Source organism: Chrysoperla carnea, chromosome 2, assembly GCF_905475395.1.
Source record: "Chrysoperla carnea chromosome 2, inChrCarn1.1, whole genome shotgun sequence".
Taxonomy (NCBI): domain Eukaryota; kingdom Metazoa; phylum Arthropoda; class Insecta; order Neuroptera; family Chrysopidae; genus Chrysoperla; species Chrysoperla carnea.
In genome coordinates this window covers 65,467,786-65,483,765 of record NC_058338.1, presented here as the reverse complement: position 1 = coordinate 65,483,765, position 15,980 = coordinate 65,467,786, and the positions used below count along the sequence as shown (strand labels likewise).

The 15,980-nt window shown below is 27.0% G+C and overlaps 2 protein-coding genes across 2 annotated transcripts; one reads left to right on the top strand and one right to left on the bottom strand.

Moving 5' to 3' along the window:
* Positions 1-4,352: 4,352 nt before the first annotated feature.
* Positions 4,353-7,986, bottom strand: LOC123291407 (calcineurin subunit B type 2). The gene is made up of 5 exons (XM_044871680.1): positions 7,894-7,986; positions 7,651-7,690; positions 7,407-7,583; positions 5,022-5,143; positions 4,353-4,650 (listed from the first exon to the last, which is right to left on the bottom strand). The coding sequence occupies exons 1-5, from the start codon at positions 7,894-7,896 to the stop codon at positions 4,480-4,482; spliced, it is 513 nt and encodes a 170-aa protein (XP_044727615.1). The 5' UTR covers positions 7,897-7,986; the 3' UTR covers positions 4,353-4,479.
* Positions 7,987-8,341: 355 nt separating this feature from the next.
* On the top strand, positions 8,342-12,744 carry LOC123292160 (elongation factor 1-gamma). The gene is made up of 7 exons (XM_044872719.1): positions 8,342-8,493; positions 8,615-8,764; positions 8,903-9,109; positions 9,323-9,620; positions 10,820-10,997; positions 11,482-11,776; positions 12,388-12,744. Exons 1-7 carry the CDS (start codon positions 8,482-8,484, stop codon positions 12,541-12,543), a joined length of 1,296 nt encoding a protein of 431 aa, XP_044728654.1. The 5' UTR covers positions 8,342-8,481; the 3' UTR covers positions 12,544-12,744.
* Positions 12,745-15,980: the final 3,236 nt, after the last annotated feature.

Below are 15,980 nucleotides of genomic sequence, written 5' to 3'. Positions count from 1 at the left end.
GCTGATTATTTTTTTAAATTATTTATAGGACTAAAGAAATCGTTTAATGTTTGATTTAACCTCTGTCAATGTATTTTTTAAAACGTACATGCGATTTCGCATCCTTATACCTCCTCTTGTACTATTATGGAACTTACTTTGTTTGTGTAATCGCCCAAAAAGAAGTAAAAAAAGGTTCCTCAAAATTATTTCAAAAAAAACAATTATTTATTTATTTAATTTATTATTAGCACAATATAATTGGTAATATTAATAATGTAATAGTTAAGTTTTGTATTTAAATATTATATATATATGCATTATATTAATTTAATTAATATATTATATTTTATTTAATTAATAAGATCTTTCTTTCAATATTGGGATGTTGAATAAATAATTATTTCGTATTATATATAATATATATAGAATTATAACAATTGACTAAAATATATAATATGTTATATCAGCGTGTATATTAAATGTGATGTATTGACTTGAAAATTTCGACCCATAAAAATACCCTCACATTGTGTAAAAATATAATTTGAATAAACATTTTTTACACTCAAATTTCTCAAAAAAACATGTCAAATAAATACCCCTGTTCTGCACCAACAAAAGTACCCAGACGACATGATTTTCATACCAATTTCTTTGCAAATTTTGTCAATCATCTCTTAAGTGACACAAAATATTTTTTTTTTTATATATCTATTAAGCATTTTAAAATGTCTTTAAACATCGAGACTGGGTGAGAAGACTATTTTTAATAAATATAATATATATCCTCCATTTATAGTTTAAAATTACCATTTATAAACAAGTTGCCCTTATTTTGTTGTCTAGTGATTTTTTTAAGTACATAGCTTCTATTTATCTAAATTAGCTAAGCGCTAAACAACAAACAGTTTAAACACACGACAATTCTACAAACTAATTTTTTTTTGTCGATTTTTTCATGGATATTTTTCAAAAAAACATTAATAGAGTGAGTACATCAGAACTCAGTAACGAGTGATAGGGCAGTATAAGTTGGACGGTGTAGCAAAAATGTTTACTACGATGCATATGTCCATAACATGTAATTAGTTAAAATTACAACGTAATGTAACTCTGTTACTCAACACTGAGCTCTGTAATCTCACGACAATGCTATAAACTATGATTTTTTTGTCAGATTATTTTTTTAAATATTTTTGAAAAACATTGACTTGCTTGCTAAATGTTCATAGATATATGATTGAAAATATATATTAAGCACTCGCCCGCTACGATTCTAAAAACCATGTGCTTGTATTTTGGTTGTTTTGTTAAAAAAAAGAAAATAATGGAGAAAATTCCCAGTAATACCCATCACTTTTTTTAAATTAACATAACAAATGTTTTACATTTAATTCATATTTCTAAGCAGCGTGTTTCTAAAATATTTTTTTTTTACTTGCTACAACAATTATTTAAATTTGTACGTCTAAATTTAAAACTATCCGATAAACATTCCAAAGATTATTTATTTTAAATTTTTATAACATATTTTTTGTTTATATACTAAAAATTTTCAAAATTTGATATACATTCAATTAGAGAATAATTACACTAATGAATTAATTATATTAAATAATTTATATATTTTAATATATTTAAATATAAAGAGTTTTTTTTTTATTATTTTTTTATAAAATTTTTTTTAATAACATTTAAAAATAACGAGCACAATCATAAATAACATTATACAATTTTTTTTCAATATTAATTCTAAGAAACATTAAAAACAATGAAATGACACACATTTTTATTGTACAATTATATATAATAAAGACCAAAGAGAATAGTAAAAAGTACGAAAATCCACACAATTTCTGGTATTCGAGAATAGAATGTTCGTTAATAACAACAGAATGTTATTTAACCGTCTAGTTTTATACTAATCCAAGATCGTAAGCCGTGGAACATTTCGTCTATGTAAATAAACTCATGTTTCAAAATAATTTTTCGCTTCAAGCTATTCACATTTTAAAAATTGGAAAACGTTTATTATTTTTATCTGATATATTCGATAGGCATGAAACTTATGTAAATTTTTCTCTCTAATATATTCTCTTTGGTAAAAATAATTTTCAAAAAATGATTTTAAAACATTAAAAAAAATTCAAATGAAATTTTATGAATTGATTCAAAGTTTCCGAATTATCGCACCAATTTTTTTTTTTTTTTTTTAAGTTTTTAGTTTAAGTATATTCTAAAATCATTTTTGGAAAATTTCTATAATAATTCAACGAAAAATTAATCTTTCGATTATAAAAAAAAATTAGGGATTTTTTTCTTGAGTAGTCGTTTACTATTGATTAACAACGTACATTCAATTTTAATTACTAATTAGTGATGTATTTTGTATAGTGGATTTTTATGTTACGAATGATTGCCAAAAAGTTCATAGATTTTTGAGAAGTTTCGATGGGAAAATGAACTTGTAATAAAATCATGTGTACGAAAAAAACTAGACTATACTAAATTAATTATTCGAAGTGATGTTAAATTGCCCCTTTAAGAAAAAATTGTAATCATGATTGATTGCGACGCACCGAAGCTACCAATAAAAATTATCACAAAATCTATATTATTGCAATTTTTATCACACTGTCATATTTTACTTATTACGCATATCTAGACCATGCTCAAGTTGCTGAGGTGACACGACGTGCAAGTTTATGATAAGTTGACACCAAAGTCACCGAAAATTTATACCCAAGGTCAAAAATCCGAAATTAATCGGAGTGGAAGTTATCAGAGAAATTACATTTTCGTAACCATTGGAATCAGATTCGATCTGCGTTGATAACGCGCATATCATTCAATACGACGTCACTGCCACGAAGTAATACAACTGCTGCCTCAAATTTTGCTCTCAAAAGTTGCTAATTAAAATCTCACAAATTGTTTCTCTGTGGCTCAAATTGAGCCCTTTCTTGATTTGACATGCTACTAAAGTTAGTTAGTAACTAGCAAATTAGATGTTGATGATCCTAAATGGGGTTATTTAACTGATTATTCGAGACTTTTAATAAGGTAAGGCATAATGACTTCGAATGTTGAATTTTAATCACGTGATTAACGTATACTAAAAATAGAAAACAAGAATACTTCATAGTTCACGATTAGGTCGAATGATACAATTAATATAACTGAATAAAGTATAGTTTGCAATTTTCTTAAACATTTCATTTATGATCCAACCTTGTGTATTAAAGAAGTTTATACGTTTAAAAAACTTGTAAACGACTTATTTTGTATCCGAATTTGAGATAAATAATATATTCAAAAAATTGATAAATAAACTTTGTTCTACTCGTAATGAAAATCTATTAATATCACAAATAGTAATAAGTATATTATGAACAAACAAAAAACATATAAACTAAAAATGGCAACCAACAAATCACGCCATATATATATTTTTTTTATATCACTTAGACAGGGGTGCAATTAATTTAAAAAATGTTCGTGCTGTTCCAAAAAACTTTTTTTTTTTAAATTGGCTAATTATATACGTTCATTGTAGTTTTTTTAAGTGCATATTACAGATTTTTTTAAGTGCTTTATTAAACATACAATTAATGCGGGACACAACACATGCGAAAAGTGAATGGCGTAACAATTGGCATTAAACATTTGAATTATAGTACGTATTTTGTTTTAATTTATATTATATGTGTGTTAATTTAACCATGCGATGTATTTTTTCCTTTCTACTACACATCAATTTTGTTTCTGTCTAGATTTCTACCGTTCCAAATTGTTTAACGATGGAGTTAATCGTCAAGCTGTTATTTCGACACTAATTCGTTCGTCAAAAGTTATCAATTCTCGATTAAATTATGATTTCACAAAAATTTTTGATCAGAAATTTTATCAGCAAGCAGGGTATGGTAGAAAACATTTGAAATTGATTCAGAAAAATAATTTGCCTATTATTGAGAAAAACTATCTAAGTAATCAATTTTAATATTTTTATATAGATGCTTTCCTTATTTTGGGAAAATATTTTCCAAAAATAGTCACCATACATTAATCTACAAAAATTTAAATACTTCTTTATTCCGATCCTTTATCTTTAAATGCCAGTGAAAATATGAAAAATCTTGACAGTCCCTGCTGCTACCAAATAATAAAGAACCAAACTTTCGATATTTTACAATATCGAACATGATCGACAGACGAATGGATAAAAAAATAACTGTCAATTAAAATTTAGAGCAAACATAACGATAGTAACCTAGGATTTTTGGAAATTTTGCGCAAAAGAAAAAAATTTCATCGAATGTTTTCTGGATGAACAAAATATGCAATTTTAAATAACAAACAGGTAACAAAAACACAAAAATTGTTTATATGAGTGGTTTACATCAGGTTTACATTTTTTTTTTTGAAAATAAATCATTAATCTCCTGATGTAATATTTTTGCTTTGTATTTAGTAGTTTAATGAGATCGTATAATAAATTTAAACATCGACAACCATCTTTTTATGGATGTCTGTATTACCAACTACAGAACAGAATTCATCGAATGATATTTTTCCATCCTCGTCTTTATCAGCGAATAAGATGGTTTTATCAACGATTTGTTGTAATTGTGTATCTTTTAAATTATTACCGACCATCATTTTCAATACCTAAAAGTAAAGTCGTGTATATTAAATCGATATTAAGTTTAAGATTTTACGGGTACTCTTATAAAATTTAAAATGTCAATGTACAGTTCATTAATTTAATTTATACATATTAGGCTTTTGGTAGTACATACTAAATTATAATAAATGATTAAAATAATAAAAAAATAAATAATAATTTTATTATTAGTGTATGACTACAAGTTTATCTATTTGATCTCAAAATTTTTCGAACTTGCGTTCATTCTCAAGAGATTCAATGTACAGTTCATATTACTTCAAAAATGAATCCTTATCACACATTCTTATGCATAAAGAGTGACCAAAGTGAATTCATAACAAGGCTGATTAAGTAATAAAAATTTGATAATTACCTGAAATAATTCACCATTGGAAATGAATCCGTCATTGTCCATATCATATATTCTGAACGCAAATCGTAATTTTGAAAGTTTATCACCTTTCACACTAAATTGAGATACCCCCTGAATGAATTCTATAAAAAAATAGAATTTTTATATTAGAAGCACGTATCACAAATAAACAATAGATATTTTTATTTAAATTAATAATTAATAAGTGAAATTTTTAATTATTCTGTATAATGTTATTTGTTTTGTAATAGAAATGAAATCGAATAAGGATTTAACTCCGGAACGAGAGGTAAGAAGTTAAAAATTCCTATAAATTAATCGTATTTAACTTATCGCAAACCGTTTCTGAGCTGTATGTATATTTTTGAGAATATCCTTGGTTATATTATTCACTCTCAAAACATGGGTCAAAAAATTTTGTCAAATAAGTAAAATATTCTACAAATTAATCGTGTTTAAAACTATTATGAAACTTATAAGCATAAAATTTTGTAGTTTATGCACCGGCTATTTTTATTTATCGCAAACCGTTCCTGAGCTTTATGTTTATTTTTGAGAATATCCTTGGTTACATTATTCACCCGAAAATAGGCGTTTTATAGATTTTGTTAAGTAAGTAAAATATTGATACATGCGTTCGTTATGAACGATATTTTAACACAGAAGTTTCAAATAAGAATCAGTTCCTATATATATTATGGTTTGTTTTTAAAAATCGATCCCCAGTGAGCATTTGTTCTCCCCATTGGCAGAAGCTGCGAAAAAATTACCAAAGGGTGAAATCGTAACGTGAGAACGAAGTAATCAAAATTATTGGTTTTGAACGCTTTTAGTAGAAAATAAATACATTTGAAATCGTAAATTTAAACAAAATTTTACATTTTACAAAATTCTGACATCAATTAGTAGCCAACACACGTAACTGCTGACTATGCTTACTATAAAATTATTTGTTTTATTTGAAATATGACTAATTTTAAATTGTTTATATGTGATTGGTATAATAAATGTCAAATAAAAATTATGGAAAAATAATATTTTTTAATATAAATTAACACAATAATTTATATAAATTTGTTAGAAGATCCGTCTATCATCCGCTTCGACAGCCGATTATTTTATATTTTCCGAAGCTCTTAAAATTAACCCCTTTTTCTCTCAATCTAAATGGAGGTTATAGGCCCCAAATTTTATCAGCTTCCAATCACTGTTTTCTAATTCCCAAAGACGTATTCAACCGCAAAGCTCTATATACAGAACTTATATTCGGAACTGTATTCATACTGTCACCATGTCATAATGTGGCGATAAAGTATTCCATTCATTAGTAACAGGTTTTCTTTAACGCAAAAACTACTAAAGATAATCAAGATGCAGTTAGTTAATGTCTTTATAATAATTTAGTGATAATTTTAAGATAATAGGAACATTCTTTATATACAGTGTGTCGCATTTAAGATGAAGACACCCTCATATTTTCGATATTTATACGAATATCGATTTCAAATTTTGGACAGCCATACAGAGTGTTGGATTTGGATCATATTTTCTAACATTCATTTTGGAAAATATTAATCGACTTAGGCTATGCATATTACATAGATGTATGATTTTTGTATTTCGTTAAATGCGTTATAATGGAAAGGACAAACAAATCCACGTCAGCGCTCCCAGTGGATAATTTTGAATTTAAAGGAGGCTGATATGACTAATGGGGGCCGATATGTAAATGGAATAGTAAATATCAAATTAAAATTATTGAAAAATATTAATTGTGAAAATAAGGGATGAAATTGCATAAATTATTATAATGCATAAATTGCATTTATACAATCCATAGACTTATATGTCCACCCATAAATTGTATTAGTAAAGTAGTGCGACGACACTATGGTAACTTCTTGAAATAAAAATCATGCAAGGAGCGAATACAAAAAGATTTTGCTGAAATATCTTAACGTGTCCAAAACTTGTATCATTAAATAATTTAAACGTATCAATTTATCGTTGGGTTAAATTATCAGGCCAATTGATTATTTTACATTGGTTTTGTTCGAGGTTATTGTGTATATAGATTACATAAATAAAAATAAATATTGATAGAATAATTCTGAAATTTCTCATAATTAATGATTGTGATAGTCAATATTATTTTCAGCAATGTGCAGGCAGTTGTTTATGGACACTGAAATTTTAAATCAACAATAATTTGAAGAAGATATTGCTACATAATATCTTTCTAATCGAACTAGGACACTCGAAATGTAAATACTAATAAAACATCTGACGAATATTATATAAGTCTTGCTTAAATTGACTTTTAAGACTTAAAAAGCATGTAAAACAAGCTAAACAGTTCAATTCAAAATATCAAAATTGATAGACCTTTAAAATCCACTTCTCCATTGCCATCAGCATCAAATATATCGATGACACGTTGTACCAATGGATTTTGTTGTAATTCAGGTAACGACATAAACTCGTCGATACTTAGGGCACCGGAATTATCTAAGTCAAGTTTCCTAAAACGCTTACCCAAACGGCGAATTTCATCAGCATCAACTATAAGCAAAAGACAAAAAATCGTAACTAACGTAATAAATATCATAAATTTTTGAATGAAACTTACAGTTTGAGCATAGCTCCATGGGTAATGACGTTTCGTTACCCTGAAATACATAAGTTTTGATAAAAAAATAAACATTAATATAAATATAAATACAATAAGCAAATGGGCTTGCCCCTTAAAGGTATGTGTGATAAATATTTATGCATTCCTATCGTATATATCAAACAAAAAAATAATTTCAAGTAATTAATTATGTTATCAATATGATAAATGTTCATGCAATTAATTTTAATATTAAATTACCATGTTTTATTTTAAAACTAACTACCACTAAACGCGATTACGTTGAGAAATATAATGTCAAAATTGTTTTTGGAAATCAACCAGCATTGAAATTGGGGTCAGTTCAATGTAAAAGTCTTGCGTACTACTAATAAATATTCAATATTTGTAAAAAAATACTTAAAATAGTTCTTTTAAATCATTTGGTGCATTTAATTACGGGAAATAGAATAATTTTCAATTCAAAACGAATTTTCCTTTGAATTTTCATATTGAGTTTCCTTTGTTAAATAATAAAGTGATCTATGAGATTTCAATATTAAAATTTTTGTAGGAATTGGTAGGTACATATAATTAATAAAACTTTAATAAATATTTTAAGAAAATTTGTTAAAAAACGATCATTCAAAGTAAAGTGAAAAGATATATTTATAATAATTTTAATAAAATAATTTGAAAAAGATTTGTCTTTCATATAGTATATTCTGAACGCATTCATTTGCAGATGCGCATACAGTTTTGCGCATTTTGTACAAGTTGGGGGAAATCACGGTCAAAAAATCTATTTTAACACCGTTCATCGGTCTTTCCTTTTCCGTACACTTAATCATGGTGTCAGGGGTGAGTGTATTTCAAGAAAATCTTCAATATCCTTGATCATCCTGAATCAATCACTTGTTCTGTTGTGATCAAGTTTCATCTTCGAAGTGTGCTTTGTATTATTTTATTAATATTTTTGCAGACTTTGTACACGTACCCAGACAATTTTCGTGCTTTTAAAGCACTAATTGCGGCACAATATTCTGGAGCCAGTGTTAAAGTTGCACCAGATTTTATATTCAATGAGACAAACAAGACTGAAGCTTTCCTCAAAAAATTCCCAAATGGAAAGGTAATGTACCAATTTTATTATATATTCAATTGCAAAAAAAACCGGTATTGATGTATCGGTAAAAGTTAGGTTAGATCAATTTTTGCATGTGGTAAATTTCGTTGCCACATGGTTTCAATTTGCATTTTTTTGTTTAAGGTCCCAGCTTTTGAAACTTCCGATGGAAAATACATAAGTGAAAGTAATGCAATTGCATACTATGTTGCAAATGCTCAATTACGTGGAAAAACCGACCTAGATCAAGCACAAGTATTGCAATGGATTAGTTTTGCCGATTCGGAAATATTGCCAGCATCATGTGCATGGATTTTCCCTATTTTAGGAATCTTACAATTTAACAAACAGGTAAGAAATTTGTATATTTGCTTAGGAAAAAATACCTCTTTCAAAGGCAAGCACGTTTTATAGCGTGATTTTTGTAACTCAAAGAGGTAGAGTATATGAAAGATAATCCAAGCCGATAAATTTTTATTAATAATTTAAATCGGAATTTCAAACTTTCTACATTCGATTCAAATGTTACTTGGAACGAAATTGGGAATTTTATCTTTATTCTAGTCAAACGAACGTGCAAAAGAGGATATTAAGAAAGTATTGGACATCTTAAACAAACATCTTCTATCACGAACATATCTAGTTGGTGAACGTATTACTTTAGCTGATATTGTCGTTGCGTGTACATTACTTAATTTGTATCAACATGTGCTTGATGCAAACTTCCGTAAACCGTATCAAAACACCAATCGTTGGTTTAATACCGTTTTGAATCAACCACAAGTTAAAGCTGTAATTAAGGATTTCAAAATATGTGAAAAACAAGCTGAATTTGATCCCAAGAAGTTTGCTGAAGTTCAAGGTAAATATTATTTTAAATATTAATTATTCCGTATCTTGATTTCACCAACTCTGAAGCAATAAAATTATTAATTTTTTCAAATATATTTCAATCATTATAATATGTTCGAAACCTTTTTCTGCAAAATATTTTCTGTTTGCTTAATTAGTCAGTAAAGTAAATTCGATGAAGATATTTATTGCGTAAAGATATGAAGCGAAAAATAAAAATTCTTGATTGTTTATTAAATTGCTAATCTATGTAAGTGTATTTGAAAACTTGGTCTCAGTTTCCTTTCAAATTGAATAAGATGGCTGTTTTTTTTTTTGTCATTATAAATATCCAAGATTCGATGTGTATGAATATAACAAAAATGATTTTTCAATTTTTTTAAAAATTTATTCATATAACACATTAAAATACAAACATTTTTCACAAAATTAAAAAAAAAATCTTTGTTTGATCCTGTTTTTGTTTCTTAAAAATTTTAAACTTATTATATCACTGATAAATTTGAGACGTGCATTTATAACAAAATTTAAAAAAAAACTTCATGATTTTGATTTACTTTTAACTGTTCAGCTTTGACTCAATATAAAACTTCTAAAATTAATAATGAATCAAAAGCTTCCGCTTTAATTGTTCATATACATTATATTTGCAATTTAAATATATAAAGAACGCCATTTTATTTATATTTTAGGGAGAGGGGGTGGGATTTGCATGTTAAGTATGTAGATTCAGACATTCGAAAACTCTAAAGCGTTTTTAAAAAATGCGCTATAAATTAAAGATAAAGTGATTAATTCGTAACGCCATTAACGCCAGATATCAAGCTTGGTGCAGGCGATGATGTTTGTGATGATTTATGTCATGGCAACAATATCCCTTTGTCTATACCGCCTAAACTCTAAATTAAGATGTATAACCGCTTATCGATAAAGAATCATAGTCGTCGTACAGATGCTTTTTATTTTTGTCTTCTTTTTAATTTTATCTTCGTTAATCCATGAAAAATCGGTTATTTTGATATGCTTCAAATCGAAGTTGGTGCAATCTTGATTAAATTCTATATTATCATGATGAAACTCACATTTATTTCTGACACCTCTTATGAACCAATGTGATATTATAACTTAAAATCTGAATTAATAAAAAGCTTATTTTATAATTTTCTTAATTTTTCCATATTTAATAAATGCGTTTTGTTTAAATTACAGCACAACTTGGTGTTGCCAGTGCCAAAAAAGCTGAAAAGAAAGAAAAACCAGCTAAAGAAAAGACACCCAAAAAAGATGAAAAGAAAGAAAAGGAAGCCCCCGAAGAATTGGATTTAGCTGACGAAGCTCTTGCTACCGAACCTAAATCAAAGGATCCATTTGATCTTTTACCAAAAGGGTAAGCTAAATAAAATGTAAATATTTTAAAATCCTCCTCTATTATTGAGTGATGTTAATCAATTTCATTGATTAATGTTTAATTAAATAGAGGTATAGAAAAGTCACAGTTCCACACTGTATGCGAACTTAAATAAATAGGGCATATGGCACTAAAATTGTGAAACAATTCACCGCAAACCTCCTGTAATTAAATACTGTAAAGGTTGAAGAATTTGAGTATATATCTATTGGTTTTTACATTTTTTTAAAACAAAAAATCTGATTTAATTACTACAAAAAAAAAGTTTCATGTTAAGACAAATTAAATTTTAACAATTGTTATTTCAGAAAGACACCAGTTTCTAGATTAACTCAAAATTTTTTTTGGAATGTTTGAAATGACTAAAACCAAGACATGAAATTTCACATTTTAATAATTTCGCTTTTTGACTATTTTCGAAGGCAATTATATTTCTATTCATTATTAATTTTTATTTTTTCAGAACTTTCAATATGGATGACTTTAAACGTTGTTATTCAAATGAAGATGAATCAAAATCAATTCCATACTTCTTCGAAAAATTCGATCCAGAAAATTATTCTATTTGGTTAGGCGAATATAAATATAATGAAGAACTTACCAAAACATTTATGAGTTGTAATTTAATTGGTGGTATGTTCCAAAGACTTGATAAAATGCGAAAATGTGCATTTGCTTCATGTTGTTTGTTTGGAACTGATAATGACAGCTCCATTTCTGGTATCTGGGTATGGCGTGGCCAAGAATTAGCATTTCCAGTAAGTTAAAACATTTTTATTTTTTCTGAAAAGTATTTTTTTCACATTTTACATTACATAATTTTGATCTTTGTTTTTCCGTTTATTACGATCTTCCAGTTAGTTAAATGAACGCTTTTTAGAAGTCAACATCTCATACGGAAATTATTATTTTTCTTTAAAAAATAAATAATCGATATTCGGAGGCAAATGTTCAAAGAGAAGGGAAGATATTATCCTTCAGAATACAGTATTTGTTTTTGTCAATAAAACAATATACACACACTGAAGGGAAATTAAACTGAAGCAAATATATACCAAAAATTTCTAATTAATAGAATTTTTGCAAATAAGCTTTCATACATTGCATTTCGTGATTCAAATTTATTTTGAATGTCTGAAATTGTGTAATAAAATAATTATTCCTGTGCTGCCAGAGTTTTGTCTGTTTCCATTTCTAATCGTCATAAAGAGCAGTCGAGTTTAGTTGTTTTAAAGCCTCTTTTGTATTTGTATTAAACACTGAAGTAAATATTTCTCAAAAATAGTGCTTGTTAAAATTACTTCTTTTGACAAAATTACGATGTCAATTTAAAATGTGTTAGTATTAAATTTGAAATTTTTGTTTCCAGTTATCACCTGATTGGCAAATCGATTATGAATCATATGAATGGACAAAATTGAATCCAGCTGATGAAAACACTAAAAAATTAGTAACCCAATACTTCTCATGGACTGGCACCGATAAGAAAGGCCGAAAATTCAATCAAGGAAAAATTTTCAAATAAATATTGTTTACCAACATCGATAAAAAAAAATCAGATAAATCACGTTAATATACATAACACAATCGACGTTAAAATTATTTTGGGGGTGCTGTCGTTAATAATCAACTGCGAAATATTTTGCAACTTTGTTCACAAGTGTACTATTTTTTTATTTTGTTATATTTTGTAGTTGAAATTTATTTTGGAATGCGTACTTTTAATTTTTACATCTCTAATAATTTATCTTATTTGAAAAAAAAAAAAAATCTTTAAAAACGTACATGCAATATTTAAAAAAAATAGTTGCTTTAAAAAAAACAGTTGCTTTAATTTTTTTTTTGTTCCAAGGTTTACTATTTATAAAATAAATGAAAAGTGTTCTTCATATTTTAAATGTGATTTGTCAACTGTTTTCTATTGAAAAAAAAATATATGAGATATTGAAATTATATTTTCTTTTTTTTATATTAACTAATCAGAATTGAATAATCCATCATTTCCTGCTGAATTTTCTTTTCCCACAATTTCAGAGATCAAAAAGTGAATTTAAACAGATCGGGAAAGTGAGATGATAACTAACAGTTTTGAATTGTTAAAGCAATAATTGCGGAAACAGTTGAGAATTGGTCATAATTAATCAGGATAAGTGATCAAAAGTTTCGATGAAAATAAATAATAATATACCCTTATTGATTAAGATAGGCAGAAATACAGATTGAATTATTTTAATAAATGTTCATTTCAATTGAAATTGTTGCTTAGGATTAGTAAGGATCTTTGAAAATACACTACTATGATGTAAGGTAAGGATATCCTGTTAGGTTAGAAATTATTAAAATTTAATTAATCGAATTAGAGAATTTAATACTTCATAACATAGAGAAATAATATGCATTTTTGTGTTGAGAGCTATAAGATTGCGCCATAAGTCAAGTACCTTACGCCACTCTCAATTAAAACAAGTGAAAACAAACAATTGACTGAGTTAATTGTTGAAATACCATGCATAGTCAGTGTTGATTTCTTTATCACATTACACATACAAACATGTGACACATACATAACTGATAATCAAGTATAGTACATATTATAAAACTTCCGCCTAATTGGCGCCCTCACGGGTAAACAGTGATGTTTACGAAAAAATGTTTCAAACAAGAGTTGTTTAATTTTTTAAGGAACATTTTTTACATTTAAACTTTTGTTCTATCTCTAACGGTTTACAAGATGGGTCCTACGGACTCAAGACCCAATTGACCTATAATGCTCATTTATGAACTTGACCTCACTTTTTACGTCCTGAGTACGCTGTAAAAATTTCAGCTCGATATCTTTTTTCGTTTTTGAGTTATCGTGTCCACAGACGGACGGACGGACGGACAACCGGAAATGGACTAATTAGGTGATTTTATGGACACCTATGACAAAATTTTTTTCCTAGCATCATTATTTTTAAGCGTTACAAACTTGGGACTAAACTTAATATACTATGTATATTTCATATATACATGGTATAAAAATGTCAACTGTCATCAAAAATTATTTATGTTGTGTTGTATGTTTTTATGAGCAAAAGAAACTTAGAATTTAAAGAGAAGCTCCACGCTATGCGCTAACGCTAGTGTACCAATAATAACCAATTCGGGCAAAACTTTTGGGGCAACAGAGAAATGGTTTGCAGGTTTTGCAGGTTTAAACTAGTGGGTCTTGTGGAAGATTTTCAAAATAAATAAAAAAGTTTTATAGAAAATACTTACGCCGGTATAAATGTGTTTGTTTTTTAAACTTCTCTAATTCATTAAAATTAATGCAAGCCCTGATATTCAAAATTGTCTTCATAGGGTATTACAACAAATAACTCAGTCAATTGTTTTATTCAATATGTTCTCAGGTAACTTTCTGAAGAAATTAACTCTCTTTATATGCTGTAAATATAACAAACTTGTAATGCAGATTGCATATCTATATTATCAAAGAATACAGATACATATTATGGATACCCGATTTAAACAAATATAAAATACAATAAGTAGATTTAAATAAAAACCCTGTATATACCAGAAATTTGTTTAGCTTTTTCTATAAAACTATTACTAAATGGTCTGTTTATCTATAACTTGGGTTATAATAAAGGAAAATATAAAATTTACTTTCAATACGTGTATCCAAAATATAAAAGTATGTCCAAATGTTTGTTAACTTTTCCGAATATAATGCAATTTGGATAAAAAATTGTGCGTTGCAAGGTATACTAGCTATTTTTTCTCGCAGGAAAAATGTCTCATTCTTATAGTTATGGGAATAAACATTGATATATTAAAGTCGGAACTGTGATGCGAAGTAAATTTGATTAGAATTACAATAAATTATTCTAAACAATTTATACTTCAGTTTTATTTTTATATTATGATAATTTATTCAAGTATTAAAAAATAAACCCAAATAAAATATAAAAATATTTTTTTGAATATCAATAGAAATAAGATTAATCGAATTAATAAAATGTAAATAGATGCTGATAGGGTATTTAATAATATTTACCCTCGTAAATTTAACAAATACATTCAAAATATTTTTATTCTTAAAAATATATATCAGCAGGATATTTTTAATTGGAATTAAAATTTGTGGTTTACACAGCGAATTAATCTATACAAATATTTGGGAATTCTTTCTAAGGAAAATATTTATTGATATCTTTAATAACTCTAATTGCATAAATTAAACGGTTTTTAAGAGCTTTGTAATTCTCAATATATTAATTTGTTTTAGTATAGGCAACTTTCAATACAATATATTGTACAGTAAATTTTGCCTTTTTAAAGGTTTCAGTGACATAGAGTGACATAGGTACTCCCAAAAAGTCACCCATCATCTTCGATAAAACACCTGATTTTTGTTTATTAGCGAATTGCCGAAGGAAACGGAGCTATTGCTTTTGTACTGATGATGGAATTTTGGAAAAATTTCTTCAAATGTTCATCGACCTACCTAATAGATGTCAAAAATAACCATCGTCAAAAATGACTCTCTAGCGGTCGCAATTTGAGTCCGATTTGAATGAAATTCGGTATCAAGAAAGGTTTTGGTATTTGAAAGGTCAAGTTCGTTAATGAGAAACAAAACTACATAATTAATAATTTTTCAAAATAAAAATTTTTTTTTGTATTTAATGTATCAGTTTTGTACTCTGAAAAAATAAAAATGCAAATTTGATTTTAAGAAAAATGTGTTATTTTTTCAATCTCTGAGGGAATCCGCTTAGATAACGCAGCTCCCGCGCTACGAATTTTTTTAAATGTTTGCGCCTGGTCAAGTAAATCTCTTTTATCGAATTTATTTGTATTTTTTGAGATCAAATTACTCTAGAAAATGATTTTATTCAAATCAACGGTAAAAAATTCTATTCGATTTTTAGCAATTTTCTTAAGGTTACTTTTCTTCTTTCTATCCTTACA